Source organism: Diceros bicornis, chromosome 36, assembly GCF_020826845.1.
Source record: "Diceros bicornis minor isolate mBicDic1 chromosome 36, mDicBic1.mat.cur, whole genome shotgun sequence".
Lineage (NCBI taxonomy): Eukaryota > Metazoa > Chordata > Mammalia > Perissodactyla > Rhinocerotidae > Diceros > Diceros bicornis.
This window is the reverse complement of record NC_080775.1, coordinates 15,542,770-15,568,116: the sequence shown is the minus strand read 5'-3', so window position 1 is coordinate 15,568,116 and position 25,347 is coordinate 15,542,770. Positions and strand designations below refer to the sequence as shown.

The 25,347-nt window shown below is 44.4% G+C and overlaps 2 protein-coding genes across 2 annotated transcripts in view; one reads left to right on the top strand and one right to left on the bottom strand.

Annotated features, from left to right (window-relative positions):
* Positions 1-10,483: 10,483 nt before the first annotated feature.
* On the top strand, positions 10,484-18,030 carry ACBD7 (acyl-CoA binding domain containing 7). Its single transcript, XM_058532471.1, has 4 exons — positions 10,484-10,515; positions 16,470-16,587; positions 16,695-16,757; positions 16,843-18,030. The coding sequence occupies exons 1-4, from the start codon at positions 10,504-10,506 to the stop codon at positions 16,914-16,916; spliced, it is 267 nt and encodes an 88-aa protein (XP_058388454.1). The 5' UTR covers positions 10,484-10,503; the 3' UTR covers positions 16,917-18,030.
* Positions 18,031-20,263: 2,233 nt separating this feature from the next.
* The window catches only part of OLAH (oleoyl-ACP hydrolase), a 35,557-nt gene continuing 30,473 nt past the window's right edge, over positions 20,264-25,347 (bottom strand). The window contains exons 6-7 of the mRNA XM_058532818.1: positions 20,746-20,828; positions 20,264-20,406 (exon numbers count right to left, since the gene is read on the bottom strand). Coding sequence (XP_058388801.1) covers positions 20,264-20,406; positions 20,746-20,828 — 226 coding nt within the window. The remainder of the gene's footprint in view (positions 20,407-20,745; positions 20,829-25,347) is intronic.

Sequence of the window (25,347 nt, the reverse complement as noted above, 5' to 3'; positions counted from 1 at the left end):
ACAGAAGGGGAGAAAATATTTGCAAATCACATACCTGATTTGCAATACCACTTCACACCCAAAAGGATGCCTATTATTGAAAACACAGAAAAGAACTGGTGTTGCTGAGGATATTGAGAAATTGGAACTCTCCTACATTACTGGTGGGAATGTAAGATGGGACAGCTGCTGTGGGAAACAGTCTGGCAATTCCTCTAAAAAATTACACTTTAATTACAATCTGACCCAGCAATTCCACTCCTAGGCATATGCTCAAAAGAATTGAAAACAGGGACTCAACAGATACTTGTATGCCAGTGTTGATAGCAGCATTGTCCATAATAGCCAAAAGGTGGAAACAATTCAAATGTCCATCAATGGATGAATGGATCAAGCGTGACATATACATACAATGGAATATCATTCAGCCATGAAAAGGAATGAAGAACTGATACATGCTACATACAACATGCATGAACCTTGAAAAACATTATGCTCAGTGAAATGAGCCAGTCACAAAAGGACAAATACAGTATGATCATCACATTTCTATGAGGTCACTTGAACAGGCCAATTCATAGAGACAAAAAGTAGAGAATGGGTTAGCAGGGCTGGCGGAGGAGGGGATGGGAAGTCATTGTTCAGTGGGTATAGCGTTTGAGCGGACAAAACAATTTCGGAAATGGTGGTGGTTACATGGCATTGTGAATGTACTTAATGCCACTGATTTGTAGAGTTAAAAGTGGTTAAAAGAGTGAACTTCCTGCTATGTATATTTTACTCTACACATGATAAAGGAATCGTCTTTGGTCTCATCCATGGCCCGTCCCTCACCGGACTAGAAGCCTGGGGCTAGAGCACAGCCAAGACCCTACTGGCCTAAAAGGAACGTGGGGAACGCTGTGGCACAAGAATTTGCTTCTTCTTCACACCCACGTGTACCATTTGCATTCAGTATGGTCTAAGGTGCATGTATTTCCATCCAGTTTTGGGAGTGATGACACTGTCAGTCTGCAGGGAACTGGGTCGGACTGAAAGTGGTCGTTCAGTTGGGGCTGTTCTCTGTCATTGCAGTCTGGAGGTCTTCCAGGACTGGCTCATTTGGCTACACAACATTGCATGACAATCCCAAGGACTTTCCACATTTCCCTTAGCCATCGTCAGGATGTTGGCATTTGCCCTCAAGCTCATCCTCTCTCTGTCACAGTTTAGCTCCAGAGCTCCAGTCATCACATCCTAGCAGTCACATCCTGTAAGGCAGTGAGTTTTCCCTTGTGCGGTTCTTTCCTTTTATCAGCAAGAACAATCTTTCTAAGAAGCCCCAGCATACTTCCCTTTGTGGCTCACTGGCCACAACTGGTCACCCGCCCTCAGCTAAACCAATCAGTGGCTGAGGTGATCGAGTCAAATGAGACTGGCTCGGACCAATGATGATTCTTCTCCTGGAGATGGACCCACCTTCCCTGAGCATATTATGGCTCCACAACGAAATCAAAGTAGGATTGTTGACCAAAAAGAAGGGGGAAATGGCCTCTAGGTGGGGAGTCTCCAGTAAGGAGACATTTGGTGTGAAGGAGTTCATTTGCAGAATATCTTAATCGGACATTAATCTGCAAAATACATGCAATATGATAACCACAAAAGCAGAACAGAAACAAAATGATAAGCCCTGTGTACTTCAGCCCTGGCTACATATTATCATGGAAACCAAAGGCTACAAACTTCACAAGTTTCATGAGGAACATCAAATTGATGGGCGCTCGTGGCCAGTGGTGCTGGGAGAAGATGAAGCCCTGAGCTGGCCGTTACATCATGTCAGACGGGGTACAAGGTGGAAGATATTTACGAACCTTCACTCTGAAGACTCTCAAAATAGAGATAGTAAACAAATTAAGGTGAAAGTGCCTCCTGTCAGAGAGATTCCTTCTCCGACACTTGTCACAAGGAAGTGGTCCTGGCAAGTTCTGTTGCAAGGAGACCTCTGGGGACATCCTGACTCTAAATGATGTCACACGTCACCTTTCATGTCCGGGCTATGCCTACTTCATTGTGCATTTGGGGAACTTATATTAGTTGTTTGTTGTTTCAGAAAATGATATTTATGAGAACGTTTGTTGTAGAAAATGATTTCTCCATCTAAAGCTGTAATATAATCCCCAGCACTGTCATCACTAATGCAATTTTCTGACATCACTGACTTCTGTTTATAGCTTTACTATAGTATAGCTTTATAGTATAGAAGTGACAGGATTTCACTGCTTCGTCAGGAAGTATTAAGAATCCTCTTTTCATTTTTCTCCCTGCAGACTTGTTTGTAATGAATCTGGTAGCACCAACAGACTCATTTCTTCTAACAACACAAGTATGCATCTTTTCTCTGACTCAGATGACCATCTTTGCCTACTTGTGAATATTCATCATTGACAGATGTTGCGACCAATCAGACCAGAAGCAAATTCAACCCATCACACAAAACCATATATCAGAAATGGAGAACCGTATCATCGGTCGTAGTTAATATAGTATTTTAAACCACCTAGACTTATGAACAAATCTAAATCTCTGATTAGTGACTAGTACAATAATAAGGTTCAACTCCTCCCAGAAGATGTCACAACGTGGGAAAGAATAGAAAATGGGCAGAAAATTTTAATCTATGACTTAAAAAAGTATCTTTGGAAAATGCAATTTGCTTCACCTATAACTTTTTGTTAAAGTGTAGAGATTATGAGCTCTTCAAAGCCAAACATTATCACAGCTTTTCAAACTAGACATGAAAAGGCCCCTGAGGCATCCTGCCGTTATCATGTCTAATAAGGTCAATGTTGCTAGCTACAACCCACCTGAGCAAAAGGGTCTTTGGTGTCCTCAATAGCTTAAAAGAGTGAAGTGTTCTTGAGTCCAGGAAGTGAGAAAAGCACTGGATTTCCCCAGCTTGGGGAGGTCCATTTCTTGGTGTGGTCTCACCAGGGGCTATTGTTATGAAATTTCAGGCTTCTCTTTAAGTCCCTGGCTGGGCCCACGTTTTGTTCTTCCAGCTCTTCAAGAAGCTTCTTTTCAGTGGCTTGATGAACCAGGACCAAATTTCCTCCTTGACTTTGTGGGGTTTTGTCTATTTTGTTTGTTATTAAGTTGTCCTTTTTCCCCCCAGTTTTTCTTGATTCCTTTTCCTCCCATTTGTCTTTACTATTCTTTTTTTCTCCTCGTTTTCTTTTCTTCTTTACTCTTTTCTTCTTTTTCTCATTGTTTCCTTTTTTAAAATTCTTTTTTTCTCATTTTTTCTTTTCTTTAGTTTGTTAGTACTTGTTTTTGTTGATTTGTATGCTTGTCTCGCATTGTGTTTTGATGCCATTGTAAAAATCAGTTCCTCAGGTGGACTCTGGAAGTGACTTTCTTTTGAGGTGATTTGGGCCAAGCTTCTCACCAGCTTTTCCCCATTTTAAGTTGACCTTGGGACATCTTGACTCCAAGGTCAGCAGCAAGTCCAACTTGCTGCAGGGCCTCTCAGCCATTTCTGCTGAGGAGGAGACCCCATTGGCAACCTCCGGCTCTCAAGACCATCACCAGGATAACTTGACGAAGGTGAAGTTAGCTCGGTACATCCTGGCCTGAGAAAGAGGTCGTCGTGAGGATCAGTAACAAGACAGCATAACTCCTCCCCACTCCAGAGACTGTCCCCCAAAGCAAGGATCCTGAAGGCCTGGAAGCATCCCTAAACAGTTATGTCAAGGGATCCAGACTGAGGATTCAGTCTTCGTCGTTTTCGACCAATCGAGTGCGAGAGAGTTGTTTGAGTCCCTGGTGGCTCGTGGCAGTCTGCAGGAGAAGGAGGCCCTAAGCGAGTTCCATCAGCAAGTGTCTGTGGGGCACTGTCACTAGAAAGGCTTCGTTCACAGAGGTGGAGGCAGAAGACCTGCTCTTGGAGGCTGACATGAACATCAAGTTGGAAGACTTTGGCTTCAGCAATGAACAAGCTGGAAAGCTGCCTGGGCAATCCTCCTTTATGCTGCCTGGAAGTCTTCCAGGACCAAATACAGCGGACCCACGGTCGACATTTGGCATCTGCGTCATCCTACATACAGTGTTCTGTGGGCCCTGCCTTCAAGGAGCTGCAGGAGTGGGTACTCAAAGCAATATACTATATTCCCTTTTACATTTCCAAAGGATTGGAAAGTAATCAAGAAGTTTCTTACTCCCAAGCCCAAGAAGAGAGGCACTTTAGAGCCATCAAGAAAGACCCATAGATGAGTCCAGGTCGTGAAGGTGAACTAAATCCTCATGTGGAGCCACTCCCTGTTGCCAAGGAATCCTAGCCAACTGAGTTGATGATGTCCATGTGTCACCCAAGGGAGGAGATCCAAGACTCACTGATGGGCCAGGAGCTCAGCAAGAGGACAGCTAACTCTGTGCCCCTGAGTTACAAACAACCAAGGCGGAGTGCCACATCATTGCCCTGGAACCCTAGGCTTCAGCTCCTCTAACCAGCAGCACACTTTCCTCTTCTCACGAGGTACAGCATGAAGTCTCTGCCAACACACAGCAGTGCTGTTTCAGCGAGCTGGCCAATGCCACCTCTAATTCCTATTCTAAGAATATTCGAGAGAGCAATGGGGAACCTAAGTTGCCTGAGCACGATGAGGTATCAGGGTGGAAAGGCACCAGCAAAGTGAACCTGCCCCTTCATTTCTTGGAGAGCAAGGGACCGCCTCCGGTCTAGGAACAGCAACCTCTCCACCAGCACAAACCAGTGTAGGAATTCCCCCCTTTTGGAGTGGGCCAGCGTGGCCAGGCCTCTATGCAGAAGAGCAAAAACAGCCTAACAGTGCCAGCGCACAGGGCCTCCACAGCCTTTGCTCCCCCTTAAATCCCCTCCCCTTGGCTGCCCAACCAGCGATCTGAGTGGGCCTGCATGCAGCCCAACCAAGCCTTGTTGCTGTGTCCCACAGAGGGGGCCTGTGAGCTGCACCAGCCCAGCACAGCCTCCCAGTTGTGTCTCCTTGGCCACTTCTTCCAGCCACACATCAGAAGCAGTGGCAGAGCCACAGAAGGAACCAATTTCCCCCTGGGGGTGTGTCCAAAGGAAACTCCATCCATACGGGCTACCTCCGACAGATGAACCACCTCAGTCCCTCCCTCTGACAACAGCCAGGGCCTGCAGGGGGCCACTGGGCACTTCTTCTGCAGGTTCATCTGTGAACTGAGACATCTGTGTGTCAGGTTTGCCAAAAGGACGTCAAAGCAGAGACCAATAGGAGAAACTGAAACCTCACGTTGCGGGAGGAGAGGCAGCGAAAAAATGTGGGGAGGCCAAGTCGTGCTCATTCCACTTGACATGGCGTATGAAGATCATGAACTTCGTGGAGCCCATGAACTTCGTGGAGCCCGGTGAGAAGGTGCAGGAGATCGGCCAGGAACTGGAAGCAAACAGCGGCCAGAGGCCAGAGCGAGGTGGGCAAGAAATTTGCGCTGCTCTGTCTGCAGGGCACCCAGGCCCAGAGGACTCTGCGCGCGGAGGATGGAGGGGTCCCAACAGTCACGGCCATCTCTCAACACAGTTTCTTTTGAGTGGAGAGCCGCACCTCTGCGGCCCTCAAAAATGACTTCAGCTTCACCCTTAAAAGGCTGCCAGGAGCTTCCAGGGAGACAAGAGGAGGGGCGGCCACTGCGCCCTGACCCGGGCGAGACTGCAGAGGCCTGCGGCTGCGTTTGCGCTGGGGCCGCCTGGGAACCGCAGCGCTGCGCCCGCTGCTCTGTGCTTTTGGGGGAGGGCAGGTGGGGTTTCCAGATGGCAGTTGGGTAACGTATCAGAACCGTTAACGGATTCTTCCCGGAAAAATCTCCTAGGTGACTTTTACTGGTGACCTCACTAGCATGCGTGCCACCTCCAATGCCAAAAACGGTTTAGAGTTTATCATAAGAGAGCAGGCGTGTCACTGAAATGTGCACGCAGTGGGGCGAGCACAATGCCGTTGGTATTAAGGGACAGTCACTCCGACTGCAAGTGGGAAAATGAATGGGATGAACAGCTAAGCTTCCCTTGTCCTTTGAAAGTGGGCTTTACCCCCAGGGGTGGAAGTGAGGGAGGCAGCAAGAGGAAATCAGCTCAGATGTCACTGGCTGCTGTGTGACCTTCTCCTGTTTGTAATTTTCTCCACTCTACACAATTTATTCCAGAATACAGAAACAGGAGGATGCTTTCCCAAGTTCTTTTATGTGCTGGCATAATGGTGAGACTAAAAATCAAAAAAGGACATTCTGAGAAAGGGAAGTTACAAACACCTCACTCATAAACACGGATGTAAAACAACAACAAAAACAACAACAAAAAACAAACCCCTCACAATATAGGAAACAATCCACAATGTGTGTGTGTGTGCATGTGTGTGTGTGTGTGTGTATAAAGACATTACATCAAGATCAAATAGAGATTAATAAGGAATGCAAGGTTAGTTTCACATTTGAAAACAAATCAATGTAAGCCATCTCTTTAAAAGATTAAAGGAGAAACATTATGATCATCCGAATAAAGACTGATGAAATTGTACATCCATTCATGAAAACAAATTTTCCCAAACTACAAATAGGAAGGAACTTCCTTAACACAGTAAAACATACATATCTACCAAAATAAAACCACTGCAGCAAATGTCACATTTCGTGGTGAAACGCTGAATGCATTACATTTAAGGAACAAGATCAGAGAGCCTGTTATTACTAGTCCTGTTCATTATTGTACTGGAGGTCCCAGCTAGTGCAGAAATGCAAGGAAAAGAAAGAAAGGTGTGAGGATTGGAAAGGAAGAAATGAAGCTGTTCATAGACTATATGTTTCCTATATAGAAAACCCAAAATAATTTACTGAAAAATAACTAAAATTAAAATGCTTGTATCAAGGGGGCTAGATACAGTCAATATACAAAAGTAAATTCTCTTTCTCTATATCAGTTGCAAACAGATAAACAATGAAATTTTTTAAAAGATGACATCTACAGCATCAAAAATTATCAAATTGATTAGACATAAATCTGAAAAAGATGTGCAAAACCTTCAACAGAGGAAAATTAGACAACTTTCTTTGAAAATATTAAATATAAGACAACCAATTGAAAAAGTTACATGGGAGCCATGAATAGTAAAACTCTGTGTCATAAGGATATCAGCCTCCCCAACTGCACCAAATTGATGTAGACTTTCAATGCAATTCAAAGAAAAATTCAAGAAGTTTCTTTTATGGAACTTGACTCATAGGTGTTAAAATTGATATAGAAGAGCAAAGTGCCAAAAACAGCCTTTCCTGAAGAAGCACAAAATGGGGAGGATTTAATGATTAAGACATTGTGATGTAGGTGGAAGGATAAACAAATGGACAGCCCCAAAACCATTCTATAATTGCTGCTCGTGTTGTTCTCTTAAACACGCTCTAATCAGGCTTTGCCCTCCCCCGCGGCTTTAAAACTTCTCTTAAGGTCATCAATGATCTTGACAATGACCTAGATCCAATCGTTAATTCCCAGTCCTCACCTAACCTGACACACTTTCTCACTTGATGTGGTTTCTTGACACCACATTCTCTTGGTTTTTCTCTTACCTCAATGATCACCTCTTCTCTGTCTCCTTTGTTCCTTCTTCCTCTTCTCCTCAAACTGTTAGTGTTGGAATTTCCCGTGGCTCCATGGTCAGTCCTCTTCTCCTCCATATACATTCAGTTTCTGGGGTCATCCAGTCTCAAGGCTCTAAATACCATCTCTATGTTCATTCGTCCCCAATGTTATAGGCCCCGCCCAGACTAGACTTGGATATCCAACTGCCCATTTGACATCTCCGCTTGAATGTCTGATTATCTCAAAAGCAGCATGTCCAAAACCAACCTTCTGATCTTTGCCACCCCACCAAACCTACTCCACCTATGGTCCTTCTCATTATTCAGACCAAAAATCTTGGCGTTATCCTGACTCCTCTCTTTCTTTCACGCTCCATGTAGAATCTATCAGGGACTCCTGTTGACTCTGCCCTCAAAATATATCCAGAATCTGAACTCCTTCTCACTACTTCCACTGCTGCCACCTGAGTTTGAGACACTCATAAGTTCTTTGCATCGTTATTACAGTAAGGATCTTGCTTCCAACCTCATTCCCCTATAGTCTATTTTCAACACAGCAACACGAGTGATCCTTTTAAAAAAGTCAGTCAGATCATGTCAGTCTTCGCTCAAAACCCTTCAATGGTTCTGTTTCACTGCCACTGAGAGCCAGTGCAAGGCCTTGCATGATCTGGTCTCCATCTGCTATTCTCTGACCTCTTCTCTTACTGCTCTGCTCCAGCCACACTGGCTCCCTGCTGTTCCTCACACCTGCCAGGGAAGCTCGTTCCTTAGGGCCTTTGTACTGGATGCTGCCTTTGCAGGGGATGCTTTTCCCCAGGGATCTCCCTGGCCGGCTCCCTCACCTCCTGCAAGTTTTGACTCAGATGTCATCTTCTGAAAGAGACCTACCCTCACAGCCCTGTTTATAACTGCATGTCCCCTCCGCCACCCCACATACCCAAGACTCTCCATCCCTTTTACTCTGCTCTTTTTTAAAATAGCACTTATCACCTAACATCTTTTAATGGATGATATTACTTGCTTATTATATGTGTTTATTGTCTGTCATCCTCTACCAGAATGTAACACAGAATAGAGATGTTTGTTTGTTTTATTGACTGATGTTTCTCAAGAACCTAGAACAGTGCCCGGCCCATATCAGGCACTCAGTAATTATTTGAATGAAAAAATGAATGCGTGAATGTGGAGGATAGGATGGAACGGAATCAGGAGTGTCACAAAGGTAAAGGTAATGCTGAATTTCTTAAACTGGTGATAGGTTCATAAATGTGCCATTTATTTTTTAAATTTTACACATACATATACATGTGTATGTATATTTGTTTATCATTAATATTTAATAAAATAGTAAAAAGAAGAACTTAATTGTCTGTCACTCCCTAAGGCTTCCAGAAAGCTGAGTTTTCATGCCTAGTACATTATTATCGCTGGACAGAGGACATCAATGTTTCCATTGTCTCTTCTTTCTTTTTGCTCCTTGAGACAAAACACCCATGTCTCCTGCATCAGGTCCGGGCATGGCAACCCAAGAGAAGAACAAACCTTGAAAAGAGTTCTTCGAAGAATATTCTAGACTTAGAGAACAAAACAGAGCACAGTGTACCTTCCTTTTCCCCTGCTCCTGATTTCTTATAATGATTATAATGCCAAAATGTCTCCACTGTAGATACACACCGATATTGGACCTGCTTGCAGTATTCCCTGCTGAGACACTGATAGATCCGGCTCTCCCCAGCAGAGAAAGCATTCTGTTCTGAAGCTGCCATTTGCCTTTGTACCCCACAGTGCATTTCCCATCGTCTGCTAATTTAAAAAATAAAAAACAAAAAAAACCCTGCCCACTATGTTTTTCTAACATCTCCTTTTGTCCTTTACTTGGAAATTCGTTGATTTCATCGTGAAAATGTATTGAAAGACAAAAAAGAAAAAACCAAAACTCAAGAGATTTACATAAAAAAGTAGCAAATACTTTTAAATGTAGTTTTATGCAAAAACAAACTGAAATGTTATAGGTAGGGTCTTTCTTCTCCGGTCACTTGCATTGTTAACACGTTGTCGCATTGTTAGATGTTTCAAATCAGTAACTTTCTTGACACTGAGTTTCTCGTTTCTTTCAGTCACCTTGCCCCACGAATGCTTCTATTTAAATGAAGAGTCGAAAATTAACTCCTCGTAGCACCAGGGAATGTGGCTCTAGTTCTTTGAAAACGTAATCCAATGTGAATCGCAATCGCATTCGTGTGTCTGTAGACTTGCAGTGACACTGGGTTTGTTCCCATGGAGAAGGGGGTCAAATTGAATAGGCGTGTGGCCCTGTGTCTTTGCCAGAATTGAAAACTAGTTACGGTGGTTGCAGCCCGTGCTCAGAATGCAAGTGTTTTTGTTTTATAAGGAGGAGAAAAGACGCAAACTACAAGCCTCTCTCATTCCTGATGAACTGAGCTTAGAGATGATGGGGACACAAGAGAGGTTTGAATAAACACCATCTACCGTCCAGGTGTCTAGGAATTATGGACGGGAGAGAGGAATATATAAAAAAGGCATCCCAAGTGAGGTCTGTGCCCTCGGGAGACCGCCCTGGATTTCCTGCAAACAACCTCTCAAGAAAGAATAGAGGAACGAGCCAAGAGCGGAGAGGAACTCATTTAAATTCCCAGCTCCTCGCCTTCCAGTCGCAGCGGCGCTGGCAGCTGGCAACCGTCGGGAGGGCCAGGTGGACACAGTCGTGCGCTGTGAGCCGGGCGGGTGCCACTCACTGCCCAGTCCCGCCCCCCGCACCGACGGCCAATGGGGGCCGGCGAGGCCCGGGAGCGCGGCCAATGGGAGCCGGTGGGCGGGGGCGCGGTGCCCTTTAAGAGGCGGTGAGTCGTGGGGTCTGGGGAAGCCAGCGCTAGGGGTGCGGCCGCGGCGAGTGCCAGTACCATGTCCCTGCAGGTGAGCCAGAGCGGGGCAGGCCGGGCGGGAGGGCCCCCGGGCGGCGGGGCGTCTCGGACGCGGTGCCTCGGGCAGCTGCTGCCCGCCGCCCTTGCCCCCCGGGAGCGGTCCGCGGGGACCCCGAGACACGCCCACCCCTTCGCGAGCGCCGCCTCGTTGCAGTGGAGCCCGCACCCCTTGCCGCCTGTTGACGGCGAGCCGGGGGTCCCCAGGGCAACTCTTGTGACCCGCGGGATTGGTTAATCGCCTAGGAGGGCGGACACCTGGCTGCGCCTCTGGGACCGGGCGAGCCCTGCTGAGCCCGCTCTTCCCATCTGGGAGAGGGGCGGGGGCGGCTGGGGTCTCACCGCGCCCCCTCGCTCCTTGGTACATCCAGGGGCTCTCTTAGGGAAGCGTTTTTCTGAATAGCAGACATCTGTAACTAGTATTTAAAATACTGTTTTTCTCATATGTGAAAAAATATTTCAGGGTGGGAATTTTGGGGAAAGAAAACAAATATAAAGTGAATTAAAACCATTAGGAATTCCTTCACCCAGGTGATAACCGCTGCTAACATGAGGGGTCACTTTCTCGCATGTGCTAGAAATGTGTATGTGCCCATGTGCGTGTATAAGTGTGTATGTATGTACACACACCCATTATGCTATTATGTGGATACAGTTTTGTTCCTGTACTTAACACTATATTATGAGCATTTTCTCATCACTAAATATTCCTCCAAAATATAATTTTTAAAAATGTCTGCATGAACATTTCACAGAATGGGCATGGTTCATTTCTTTAAGCATTCATCAGGCAGTATGTTATGGTGGGTAAGGGCACACTCTTCAGAGTCAGCCGGGTTCTAATCCAAGCCTCACCCTTTCTAGCCTGTGACATAGTTACTTAATCTCTCCGTGCCTCAGTTTCCTCATCTAAAATTGGAGGAGAGAGTCTGTTAAGATTAAAGGAACTCCATGTATAGAGCGTTTAAAACAGTGCCTGGCATGTGCTCAGTGTCCAATAAGGGTAAGCTTGTCCTAGAACATTTAGATATTTTTCGCTTACATCTGACTTATGTAATTCATATGGAACTTTCCCCCAAGTAATCAAATCTTATGATATCAAAACTTTCTTCCTTTTTAGCTTAGTACATTGTTTTGTTTGGCAAAACAAATGGGAATTCTGATTCAGCTATCACCTCCAAATTTTATTTTAAAATGACAGTGTATTTACTTTCACAGCAAAGATTTTAGGAGAGCTGATAGTCATGTAAACTGGACATCTTTCTTTCTTAGATGATGAAGATAAAAGGTAGACTGCTTCTTCAAGAAGATGCATCTTTTCGAGTCTAGGGGATTCATGATTTTACAATTGGCAATTAACTAACCCTTTCCCTCCACACACATATTTGTATGACCTAAGAACCGTGCGGTTCCTTGAGTGTGAGAATTTATGATCTTCCTAATTCAGTTCCTCAGTGGGAAACAATTGCTCAAAAAGGTGTTGTCAACCCCATGTGTGGGATGACCAAGTTCTTTGGCTGCCGAACATAAAGCTATATCAGGTGAGAGTCACCCTCAGAGGCTGTCTTCAGCTGTAATGAAATTTGAAAGGAAATTTACACCCTGGGAGTCAGAGATGGATTCTGTCCCCAGGAGGGCAGGAGGCACCCACTGGGAGTGTTGGTGGTGACACTGGGCCACTGCTGTGCCAAGGGTGTGGCCAGGGGGCACTGTGGTGAAAACAGGAACAGGAGAGGGTCTAGGGAGACGCAGGTCATTCTGAAGAATCTCAACCACAGTTGCGAGGGAGATGATGAGCACAAGCCTTCAACCATGGCGCTGAGGACCCGGCACCAGGGGAATCAGCTCAGCAGAGGCTGAAATTCCTCACCAAAAGCAGCGAGCGCAGCTCTCCAGTAGCACAGGAACATTACTTTCTCTTTTGCCTAGAATACTTTGGAATTAAATGTAAACAGCTGTACAATTAAAGCTGTTTCTCACCTATGATAACTTTCAGACCCTCCTAATATCCACTCACTTATTCATTCTTTCATCAGGGGGCTCAGACAGGCTGGTACCACCTGCCAGTGTTCTGTGAGGCATGGCTCCTGCTTCCAGGGTGAATATTGATGCCTGCCCTCTATCATGGATATGTGGAGGAACAAACAAATACAGTCCCACCCGGCCTCTATGTTGAGCCCTGATCAATGCTGTCCACGCCGCCTGGAACACCCTTCCCTGCTCCTGTCCTTCCCATAAGCACTGAAACCCCGGGCTCAGCTCAGCGCCGTCTCCTCTGGGAAGGCTTCTCCCACAGCTGCTGCGGCTCCCTCCTCTGCATTCCCAGGGCACCCAGCTGGCTGCTCCTCTGTTAGAGCAAGTGTCACATAGTCATTGTTGAGCTGCTCATCTCCCAGTAGACTCTGAGCTCCTTAAGCCCCCTGTTCGTCCCTGTCGGCCTAGCAAAGGCCTGGGCCCTCATAGGTGTTCAGTGCATCTGTTAAATAGTATGACCCGAGGGATGAGCTCTGAGTGGGCGGAGTCAACAGAACAAAATCAAGACTATTTATATTCTTCATCGTATTTAATCCTAACACCTTCCTGCTGAGGTTGATATTATTATTTATTTGGCTGAAGCTGAATCTCAGAGGAGCTTTGTTGCTTGTGTAGAGTCCCACGGCCGTGTGTCTCAAAGCTAGAACTCAAACCCAGTATCCTGATGCCAGGCCAGAGTTCTTCCCACTACAGCTCATTGTGGTTGGGCTGGGAAAGGCCTCATAGAGGAGGGCACATGGGCCCCCGCCATAGAGCAGGAGTGTATCAAGTCGTGGCGCCAGGGGAGGGCGTGCTGGACAGAAGGAATGATTCCGGGCTGCTCTACCGTGGGAGGGAGGAGGGACGGGGACCCTGAAATTGGGTGTGAAACTGTGTCATGGGCTGAACTCTTGGGCAGAGGGTCCAAGACTTTCATCAGGTTGTCAAATGGTTCCCTACTCCCCAAAATAGGAAGAACAACTTTCCAGAAACAACTTCCTGGAAGGCAGGGACCTAGCATAGTTTTTGAGAAGCCTTAGAATTCTAATCAAGGCTTGGCTTGCCGAAAGGAATTGAGTTGCTGACACTGGAAAATAGCAGGAGACTTTATAGCCCACGGAACACCCGAGATGCCTGATACCCCTGAAGGGGAGGGTCCCTACACTTCCCTGAATAGCCTCGCCCGGCCTAGCCCTTAGGAAGCCCTGGGCACTAATGTAGCATTTTAATTTCATCCTTATTATGCAACAGTGTGTGCACATTATAGAATATTTGGAGAGTATACAAAGTTTTAAAAATCAAAAAACTTACCAATAATCAGAGGCAATTACTGTTTACATATTTTAGTATATTTCTTCCTAGTCTTTATTTTTTCTATGTAACTTACAAAGCTGAGCATATAAAAGCAATTTTGTATTCTTTGTCTAATCATAAATTATTTTTCATGTCTTCCTTCATTGCTAGCACTTTTTTTCAGTTTTTTCTAGCACTCTTTTTTTCTTTTTCAAAGAGCCTAATAATAAAAATAGTAACAGCTAACCTTTACTGAACACTCACCATGTGCCGGGCACAATTTTAAGGATTTTCCATATGTTAATTTATTTAAATCCTCCTAACAACCTTGTGGATAGGTGGTACTATTGTCCCATATTCTGGATGCAAAAACAGACACAGAGAGGTTAAATACCCTTGCCCGAGGTCACACAGCTTGAAGCTGAGATTCAAACCCAGGCTGTCTAGCTCGAGAGCCCATGTTCTTCACTGTGACATGATGTATAAAGCAGCTGACAGTTTCCTAGAGAAACACTCTGAAAGATGAGGCGGGGGGTGTGTGCCTTGTCACGTGCACCCATGCTTCCCAGGCCCCCGTAGCGGGTAATGAGGAGGCTGGGCCATTTTCAAGGTTATTTAGGTTGAGGACTCTGATACCTGGTTTACAAGTGATTTTTGTTCATCGCAAAACAACTGTTGCAGTTGTGCTACCGTTCCATCTTTGGCGCAGGATGGAAATTCTATCCAGCAACTCTGCCGAGATCACTGGGGCTCTGCCGTTACAGGGGGCCTGTCCTCTTTCTCTACTGGGCCTTTGGGTCTTTGGACGACAGGGACCTCTGGCACTAGAGAGAGAAACTGGGAGATGGAGGGAGAATGCCTCACTGAGCGTCTCTTGTTTGATACCCAGGGGGCAGACTTTTCCTGCTTAGTCCTGATTTAAAACAAATAACAGGGGAAACACAGTTAGTTTTTTTTAAAAAAAAAAAGAATAGGAAATTCTGTTAAGGAAAATAATCAGCAAAGCCCTTTGTCGGTAAAGTAAAAGAGAAAAGGGAGAAAGCTTCCAGCAGCACTCAGGCCCCAGAGAAGGGAGAGCCAGACCTCGTCCCTGTGCGGAATATGCCAAGGGGGCAGCTGCTGGCCGAGTCCTGGGCAGGGTCCCCAGGTCAGCCTGAGGGTCTTGGGGGATTGGCAGGTTGTGGCTTTCAGAGTTAGATTACAAACGGGGAGGACAAGGTTTATTACCCTGTATATTTGTACACAGTTTCCAGGCAGCCAGTTTTCATTAATTGGCTCTAAGTTGACTAAACAACTTCTCTCTTTTGGAAATCAGTTGAAATAAGTCTTAGAAGTTTTAGTCTCAATGTTTAAAGGAATCTATAGAAGGAACTCAATGAAATCAGAAATATCGTCCTCAGAAACTAGCTAGTCCACCAAATAGGTATAAATAATACTGATGTTGAAGGATGTGGGCAAGGAGACACTGGGAGATAAAGGCCCTGGTCAGAGAGATTAATTGTAGCAAAGCTGTGCATATAGCAAAGTGTGGATTTAGGCAGAAGAGGAGGAAGTGTCCATGCGGGTGATTTTTTTGCTATTGAGTTGTATGAGTTCTTTATATATTTTAGATATTAACCCCTTATCAGATATATGATTTGCAAATATTTTTTCCCATTCCATAGCTAGCTTTTTCATTTTGTTGACGGTTTCCTTTGCTGTGCAGAAGCTTTTGAGTTTGATGTAGTCCCATTTGTCTATTTTTGCTTTTGCTTTTGGTGTCAGTATTTAAAATATTGCCAAGACCAATGTCAAGGATCTTACTGCCTATGTTTTCTTCTAGGAGTTTTATGGTTTCAGGCCTTATGTTCAAGTCTTTCAACCGTTCTAACTTGATTTTGTGTATGGTGTAAGATAGTTGTCCAGTTTCATCTTTTGCATATGGCTGTCCCGTTTTCCTGTCAACATTTGTTGAAGAGACTGTCCTTTCCCCACTGTATATTCTTGGCTCCTTTGTCGTAAATTAATTAGCCATATTTGCGTGGCTTTATTTCTATGCTTTCTATTCTGTTCCATTGATCAATGACTCTGTTTTTATGCCAATACCATACTGTTTTGATTACTACAGCTTTGTAATATAGTTTGCAGTCAGGGAGTGTGATGCCTCCAGCTTTGTCCTCTTTTCTCAAGACTGCTTTGGCTCTTCGGGGTCTTTTGAAATTTCACCTTTTTGGATTGTTTATTCTATTTCTGTGAAAAAATGCCATTGGAATTTTAATAGGGATTGCATTGAATCTGTAGATTTCTTTGGTAGTATGGACGTTTTAACAATACTGATTTTTCTGTTCCATGAGCACAAGCTATCTTTCCACTTATTTGTGTCTTCTTCAATTTTTAAACAGATAAATTGAACATTTTCAGTATTAAAAATTTTATGTAGTGCATATCTTGTCTCTATATCAGTTAAGTACTGGGAGGGGTGTCTATGAATTAAAATAAATTAGGACAATTCTGGTGGAACCAGAGAAGTAATTGTTCATTGCTGTGTGAAACCCCCTCCTCCTTGTTGAGTTCCCACTGCTTGGTGGTAAATGCCCCCCAGACAGCTGGGCCTGCTGAAAGTTCGTGAATGCATGTGTGTCTTTTTTCTCCTTTTTGCTCTAGGCTGATTTTGATAAGGTCTCAGGAGACGTGAGGAAGCTGAGAACGAGGCCGGATGATGAAGAACTGAAAGACCTCTACGGGCTCTACAAACAATCCATAATTGGAGACATTGATATTGGTATTCTATCATTTTAAAAACAATGGCATATATTTTGTATGAACAATGTTTATAGAAGCATAGAGTGGAAAGTAAACTTGAAACCATATTTCTCCTTCTTTTGGCAGAGTGTCCAGCAATGTTAGATTTAAAAGGCAAGGCTAAATGGGAAGCGTGGAACCTCCAAAAAGGTGGCCAATTCTTCGATAAGTTAAACAAACTTTCTTAATTTCCCAGTGCATCGGTCAGTGAGATCATCTGTTTGTATCTTTCTAGGGTTGTCAAAGGAAGATGCCATGAGTGCCTATATTTCTAAAGCAAAAGAGCTGATAGAAAAATATGGAATTTAGAATTCAGCAGATGAGACATTTTTCCTTTTGAAGCCTTCATACTGGTATCATGACCTAACACTTAGGGGGGAAATGCACTGTGAAACTCTTTACGTATCATATATATTTTTGCTACTGACACGAATTGTAATCGTTCATTAGAGGTATGCTGAAACTACATATTTAACTAAATTTTACTGGCTAAAACCAGGTGATTTAATTTGCAAGTTCTTAAAAAAAATATTGCTCTGGGAGTAGGTGCACAAAAACATTAACAATTGTTCTTTTGGTTCATCTGTTTTTCTACAATGAGTTAGTACTACTGGTGTCATCACAACAGTTTATTAAGAACCAATGACAAGACTCTTCCTTGGTCATACCATGTAGCTTTGGGTGCACACTGACGCAGGGCCTTGGCAATCACAAACATACCCGGTTCCCGTCTTTTCTCTGTGGTTTATTTACTAGGTGACCTGAGACAAGTTACTTAACCTTGCCCAGCCCCATCTACAGAGTAGGGAAAAAAATACATCTCACAGGGTTGTAAGAATTTAATGAGATAATTGTAATTATCCTACCTTAATTTTAAAGCAAATGCTATATAAAACATAACAACAAATAAGCCAAAAAGTTTGGTTAATAAACTTATGAGTCTATCTACAACTTTTTGAAAAAAGAAAAAAACCATCATGGAACTATCAACTATTTTTCTTTAAATTTTTACATTTAAGACAAATAAAAAAATCAAACTGAAGTGTAGTATCTACTGATAAGAAACTGTACAGCTGCTGTGCCTCTTATGTTCAGTTTTATCAGAGTGAAAATAGAGATTCTGGAATATCACTTTGGCCCAATTCTCAGTATTCCTTGCTGGTGAAGACTCACAGGCTCTCTGAAAGAAGTTAGACTCGTTTTATCAGTTCTAAAATCTGTTTGAGATTCCATAGGGTAAATATCCCAAAATACAGTGGATCTGCATAAGGGTTTAGGTTTGATATGGTGTGACCAGAGGGATAGATTTCATTTCACTTTTTTAGAAAATCTAGATTGACTAGATGAAGTTCCAGGGAATTATGCTGAGTGAAAAAAAGCCAATCCTAAACGGTTACATAGTGTATGATCCCATTTATGTAACATTCTTTTTTTTTTTTTTTTAGATTTTATTTATTTATTTTTTTCCCCCAAAGCCCCAGCAGATAGTTGTATGTCATAGCTGCACATCCCTCTAGTTGCTGCATGTGGGACGCGGCCTCAGCATGGCCGGAGAAGCGGTGCGTCGGTGCACGCCCGGGATCCGAACCCGGGCCGCCAGCAGCGGAGCGCGTGCACTTAACCGCTAAGCCACCGGGCCGGCCCTATGTAACATTCTTGAAATGGCAAAATTATAGACAGAGAGGACAGAATAGTGATTGCCAGGGAGGAGAGTGGTGGGTGTGGCTATAACAGGGCAGCAGGAGGGATCCTGTGGTGATGGATGATGGAAAGTTCTGTATTTTAACTGTGTCCATGTCAATATCCTGGTTGTGATACTATGCTGGAGTTTTGCAAGATGTTACCATTAAGGGAAACTGGGTAACTCTGTATTATTTCTAAGAGCTCCATGTGAATCTACAGTTATCTCAAAATAAAAAATTTAAAAACAAATCTAGCTTGATTTCTAATCTGGAATATTTTGGAAAGTAAAGGTGATTCTCATCTCTGCTAAGTTTTGCCTAAAGATAGTCAGAAGTCTTCCACGGTGGAGTCAACGTCCAAATCCAACAAGGGGAAGACAGCAGCAATGATAGGTCTGCTCTCTTCCAGTTGAGGGCTTGGAAATGCTTCGAGCTATTCCCACGTGGACTCACCTCCACCAGGTGGAGAGGCTGGCAAGAAAGCCCACTGCAAAAGCCTGGCATTGGCTACATCATGAGATTCCCATGTACAGACTATCTCAACTAAAAATTTTTCAAGTGAATAATCATGAATCCAAATTACTTTTGTCCCAGTCTTTCTGTAAGGGAGCCCTGGGAATCATGTCAAACCGAAGAGTAAAGCACAGCACATACTACACATTTAACATAAATTACTTGAGACTATTTTTAGCCCAAATTTATTTCATGAATTCTAACACAAAGCCTTCCCCCTATAATAAATTTCATATTATTTATGCTTTGTTAAAAAGGAATGATAAATTCAGGAAAATACCTCCTGTATGCATTTCCCTTCATCTTATTTACTGAGACTGTATGTATATTATTTTAGATAGTCACAAAAACATGAACCCATATCGTGATCATACACAAATCAGTGCTCTAAAAGTTAACATTTTAATATATTATGCTGTGTCAGGCAGTTTAAGCCATAAGGAAGAGACGGCGGCGGCATCAGGTAGTGGAGTTTATTGTGAAGATCTGTGGGAAGTCAGGAAATGAGGATATCTGATTGAACAGGGAGGATTTGAAGAGACAAACAGAGTTCAGGAATTGCCAGAGGGTGCAGGATCCATGTGGCTCCGGGGACACGGTGCTCTTCATTCCCATCGGTAGGCCTTTGTGAATGTTCTGTTATTCTGACTCGGCTAGCTTTCTTATATCTGATTCTTTCCCTTTCGCTCTTGGTTGTTTGCAACTGTTCTGCTTTCTCCTTATGTTGACATCAGATTGTCACAGAGCAAGGCTGAGGCAGCATACCAGGCATGGCAGGTGTGCTTGGCCACGCCATATGCCAAGGGCCAGACACTAGACTGGTTGTCCGTGGGAGGACTCGCCTTGGGTCCCAGTCAGTCATTGTCAGGGCAGCCGCAGGGCCACCCAGAGCCAACAGATGGTCAGTGTAAGAGGAACCCGTTAGAAGGGGACCAGGACTTATGGGCATTCTGAGGACTTGCCAGCACAGACGACAATGACCATTCAGGACTGTCTTATTTTCATAAAGGAGTATGTACATTTTCTCATTAAATGAGAGAAGCCTACATTTCAAAAAATTTGATCAAGCTTTGAGCCGCAGTGTGTTGATGGAACAATAGTTTATTTTCTAGCATTTCCTTGTCTATCGTTTTCACTGTTAAAATAATTGAAGGAAAAAAATGGATAATTTGCCAAGCAAGAATTTTGTTGACAACCTTCCCACAGCTGATACTCAAGTGAGATTCTGCTAGGATAATAAAGGACGCTGCCAGAAGTATTCTTTACCCATTTGTCTTGTGTCCCCAGATACATAAATGCTCTGTGAAGAATACACTTATATATAACAAATCACCCTGACAGTGGCAAATATATAATTTTCAAATCTCTAAATAAAACTGATGAACAATCAAAACTTGATGAAAAATCAAGAAGAGTATCATATAATCACTTTGACTATTTTAAGACCGAAAGGAAAAATACCTAAAACGAGGAAAGCATCGTTAGTTCTAGACACTTGGCTATGTAGTTCCTGATGAAGGTCTCATTGGAAGGTTCCATAAGATAAAAGTGATCTCCTGGAAGCACATGAATATCAACACTTCCACTGGTTACATCTTTCCAGGCTAAAAATAAACCAAATTGTGTTTAGTAACAACAAATGGCAGCCCCACCAACAAAAGATTTACTTCCAGATATTTTCTAAGAATTGACACCAGTGATAGAGTTACTTCCAAGGTCTCATGTTCTTTAAGTCCTGCATTTTTAATTTCTCTAAGACCTATCAGTATACTGCGGTATCACCTGTATCTTCTCATTTTACACACGACCAACATCTCTCCCTTTACGCTAAATAAAACTTGGGCCAATTTTCAACTCATTACGGTACCTACTAGTTGACATTAGCTGGAAATCATCAAGTAAATATCTCAATAAAATACCCCAAACTATGAAAATAATTTCACCTTCCATATCCTTCACTATGTCTTCAGATCCACGGAAGCACGTTAAGTCACAGGAAAGAAGAGCCTCAGATGGTCTATCAAAACTGTAAACATGAAAGAGCTGGTTAGTAATTTTGCACGGTCGGCATCCCGGAATCTTTTCCCGTTAATAACTTCACTTAAATGAAGTGTGATGCGTCTTCACTTCTTAACTTTTTGCTATTTCCAGCAATGCAAACATTTTTTTACCAGGGGGACTTCTATCCGTCAGAACCTGCCTGAGACTCAGGGTGGTCCAGGCCATTTTCCAAGATCATCTAACTTCTGGAACAATACAGGTGGCAGCAGGATGGCTCCTGGACACCCAGTCCAACTCAGGGTGAGGCTGGTCACAGCCCATGCTGTAACTGTCACTCCCCAGAAACCACTGTGTCTCTCTTCCCCAGCTCTCCATGGTCCAGCAGAGGGTGGCAGTGAACAGAAGAAAACCAGGTTCACACAAGCCGGGCCCCTGAGCTGGTGCCACCCAGTCTGGGTTTAATCACAACAGCAACAAACGTTTACTGAGCTAGGTGCTGGGTGCTGTGTTAGCCGCTACGGACACATGGATAAATAAACACAGTCCCTTTCCTCCTGCAGCCGGACTGGCTGGGGAGGTAGGCATTAATGAATTAATTAGAGAGAGATGTAAGTGCTACCAAGTTCAGGGTGATCTGCGAACGCTTGACAAGTGGGGGTGGGTTGGGTCAAGCAAGGTCTCCCTGGGGAAATGGAGTTGGATCTGAGATCTGAATGAATAGGAAAAAACTTGGCAAAGGGGAGAGAGGCAGCAGGGGAAGAGGGAATAGAGTGAGCACAAATTCATGGCTGTCGTTCAGAAAGCAAAGGGAGAATGGGGGCAAATTAAGGCAGAAGAGGTAGGCAAGGGCCAAGTGTAGGCCTCATGAGGGATTTTGGTCATCCTAAGAGTGACAGGAAGCCACCAAAAGGATTTAAGGCGAGGCATGTCATGATCAAACTTGACTTTTGTCCCTCTGGGTAGTGTGGGGAATGGGTAGTGTGGGGTCCTCTGTGAGAGGACCAGTTCAATGGCTATTTAATAGACCAGGCAAGAATTCCTGCTTCTTCCCAGAAGGTAGAAAACTAGGTATGCCACTCCCAGAGTAACAAGGGAAAAAGGCCAGACAAACTACAAGATCATAACTTTTCTTGAACTTATCAGGGAGCTGAGTTTGCAAAGCAAACTAGAAACTGAATTCCAAGGAAGGATCAGGCCCCTCTAAGGAGAGGGGGATGTGTGGACTGGCTCATGTGGGCAAAGCATGGGAGGAAGGAGTGTCTGCTGTACATTCGAGTAAGAAGAAATCAGCTGAAATGTTAACCAAATGCTGGAGACAGAGTGTGGGGTGGTGTGTCAGATGGGATTCACACTGACTTACAGGCTCTTTTTCCATGGGCCTCCACTAGGGGTTCAGGAGAAAGACTGGAAGCAAGGCAGAAAGCCAGAAAGAGCACCCTTGGCAGGGCAGGTGGGCAGCAGGAAATTGGCTGTGGCCATGAGACAGGTGCTAACCCTGCCCCCTGCCTGGGCCCTTCTCTCCTACTAAGCAAAAGCATCAAGCTGCTGGAGGAGGGGCATCAGACACTTTGACCCCAGGGCACAGGCAAAGACCCTGGCTGCAGGAGATAGAAGCATTAACCCTCTACCCTTGGGGAAGAAGTGGGAAGTGGTCTTGGACCCACAATCCAAGAAAAAGTATTCCACTTCTGGGTAGGGACTGGAAACTTCCACCGGAGACCGACCACAGATACAAGGAGAAGGGGCAGGCATGCTGAGAAAGTCCTACCCACAAGGCACAGGCACAGAGGGCCTGCTTAGGATTGAAGTTCAAGACTTGGATGTCTAGGACATCCAAGAACTCCCCATGTTACCCCAGAGGCTAACACCACACATCAGGTAACAAGCAACAGCTGTCAGTGGGGAGAGCATGGAGAGAGACTGTTCTATGAGGCACAGGAAAGACAGAAAAATTGAGAAAACCTCTCCAGCAACCCAGTCCCCACGGTAAGCACGCAGTAACACTAGAGGACTTGGAAGCTGGTGTTGCCCTGAAGTAACCATAGTAACAACAAAATCCAAACACAGCTCAACTCCAGTCTAGATAGACTCAACTCCCCACACAGAAGAGGAGATGTGCTCAAATCCAGGTGTAAAAAATACTTCCTTCAGTTTCTGTTTTATGCATGACATCTGGCTTTCAATTTAAAAAAATATCAGACACACAAGAAAGCAAGAACTAAAGAACCCATTATCAAGAGGTAAAGCAATCAAAAGAATCAGACTCAGGTAAGACCCAGATGTTGGATCTATCAGACAAGAACTTTAAAATACCTAGGATGAGATGTCAAAGGATTTAATGGAAAAGGTGGATAACATGCATGAACAAATGGGGAAGTTCATTAGAGAGATGAAAACCATAAGAGTTAAATGGAAATTCTAGAAATAAGCAGCCATGACAATGAGGAATTCTTTTGACAGGCTCATCTGTAGACTTGACACAGCTGAGGAAAGAATCTTTGAACCTGAAGACGGTCAACAGAAACTATCCAAACTAAAATGCAAAGGAAAAAAAGAGTTAAAAAAAGAGACAGAACACCCAAGAGCCATGGGACCATATCAAAGAGCCTAACGTGTGTGTAATTGGGTCCCAGAAGGAGAGGAGAGATAAGCACAATAGTCCAGGCAAGAGATGAGGACAGCTTGAATCACTTGGGAGCATCAGAGCTTTCCCACTTGTCACAGATTTTCATTTTGGCCCCCAGGCTCTGAGCCTTGGTGGTAGGTGATGGGAAAGGAGAGAACTGAGAGATGCTCTGTAGGCCTGATTTTATTTATGTTAGAAAAAGCTGAGAGCTATGGAGGGGTGAAGGGAGAAGAACAGACTGAGAGGGTGGAAGGAGCAGGAGCAAAGAGAGGAGAAGAATCCAGAGAGCAGGGTGTGGGCAGAATTTTTGGAATTTGGAGAGAGGAAGCTAACAGTTGTGGGTAGCTATTGCGATTTGATTCCCTGGGGAGAGAGTGAGAAGTTAAGAAGGTGTTTTATATTCTCTGAATGGAATATCCTTGTGAGTGATTTATCTTTTATCTTTGGATTTGGGGAGGTTTTGTTGAGAGCTGTTGAGAGTTTAGCTAAGCTACCCTATAATATCGCTGCCTTGGCATCCACACTGTGTGGCCAAGTGGCCTGCAGGGGCCTTGAACTGACCCCAACTCTCCCAAAAGTGCCGGCCCCCGATGACAGCCCAGAGTCACAAGTAAAGGTAAGTTCCTAATATGACTCCCCCACCTGCTTTGTGATTACCAAAACCCTGCCTTTTTTGCTTTGAATTACCCAATCTGGCCTTAGCCCAGGAACCTCAAAGCACTCCCCCCGCACACCCTAATAAATGCATGTGCCCAGGTCCTACTTCACTCTCTGCCTGCACCCTGCCTTGACCTTCCTGTGTGGCCCTGCAAGATGCACCATGACCCTCCTCTAGGACCCATGAGTAATAAGCTTCTCCATTTCAATTTCTCTGTGGTCTCTTGTTGAACTGGGGCTCACCATCTGACACCCAGGGCTCTACTTAACCAACGTTAACTTAACAAAGTCACAACAAGAGCCTTCGGCAGTGAGTTTTCTGTTGTATTTTGTTTTTAAAACTTGCTTGTGGTTTGTTATGTGCCGAACCGTCTACTAAGCATGACCTCATTTCATCTTCGAAACAGCACCTGGAGGAAGTTACTTCCTCTGACAGATGAGGCACACAGTGTCAAAGAAACTTGTTCCAAATCTCACAGCTAGTCGGCCAGAGGTTTTGGTCCTGAAAGTGGCATGTTTAAACATTGTGCAAGACTTAATTATTAAAAACCAGCTTTGTAGATGTTATTCCATTGAATGTCCGCAGTCATTTGGATTACTTTTTAATTTGGGCAGGGGGATGTCAGACTGGTGTTTCCTTGATTCTGACCCTAAGCTAAGCCAGGAACGTAGACAGCTGAGAACCACACGTGGGTGAAGATGGTTGGGGTAGAAATGGAGAGACACGGGTAGACGTGGGGCGTCCAGAAAGTGCATGGGGGACTTTGTGATGGATGGGAGGTGGGCAGAGAGTGGAGGGACGTGTCAGAGCTGAACAGGATTGGCTATTCTCAAGGCGCTGCAAGTCTGCTCCACTGTAGCTATATGTGTAAACTTGTAGTCACAAGCACTGCCCGTGGTGGCCCCATGCCCACTTTCAGGCTTTGTGGAGGAAATAAAATAAACATAGGCCCAAGCATCTGCCTTCTAGGAACTTACACGGAGGAGACAAAGCCCAGGCGAAATAGAAGAAATGCATCATAGTGTATCATGGGGACTAAGGGCCAAATGCTGGCCCCACGATGGGGGCTGTGGGGAAGTTAGAATAGAAAGAGCCATTTGTAGGTTTAGATTCTTGGAGAAGCCTTTACAGAAGGTTAGGACTTCAGTCTTGTCAGCAGAGTCAAATTGATACCGGCCCTGATATCAGTTCCCCTACATTAAACCCAGAATACATGGGGTTAAAACCGAAAGCACTCATCCTCTATCCCTGTTTCCCTAA

Coding starts and splice junctions, on each gene's coding strand:
- ACBD7 (XM_058532471.1), top strand. Junction 16,588..16,694: donor AATTGGAGACATTGATATTG/GTATTCTATCAT, acceptor TTCTTTTGGCAG/AGTGTCCAGCAATGTTAGAT. Junction 16,758..16,842: donor AGCGTGGAACCTCCAAAAAG/GTGGCCAATTCT, acceptor GTATCTTTCTAG/GGTTGTCAAAGGAAGATGCC.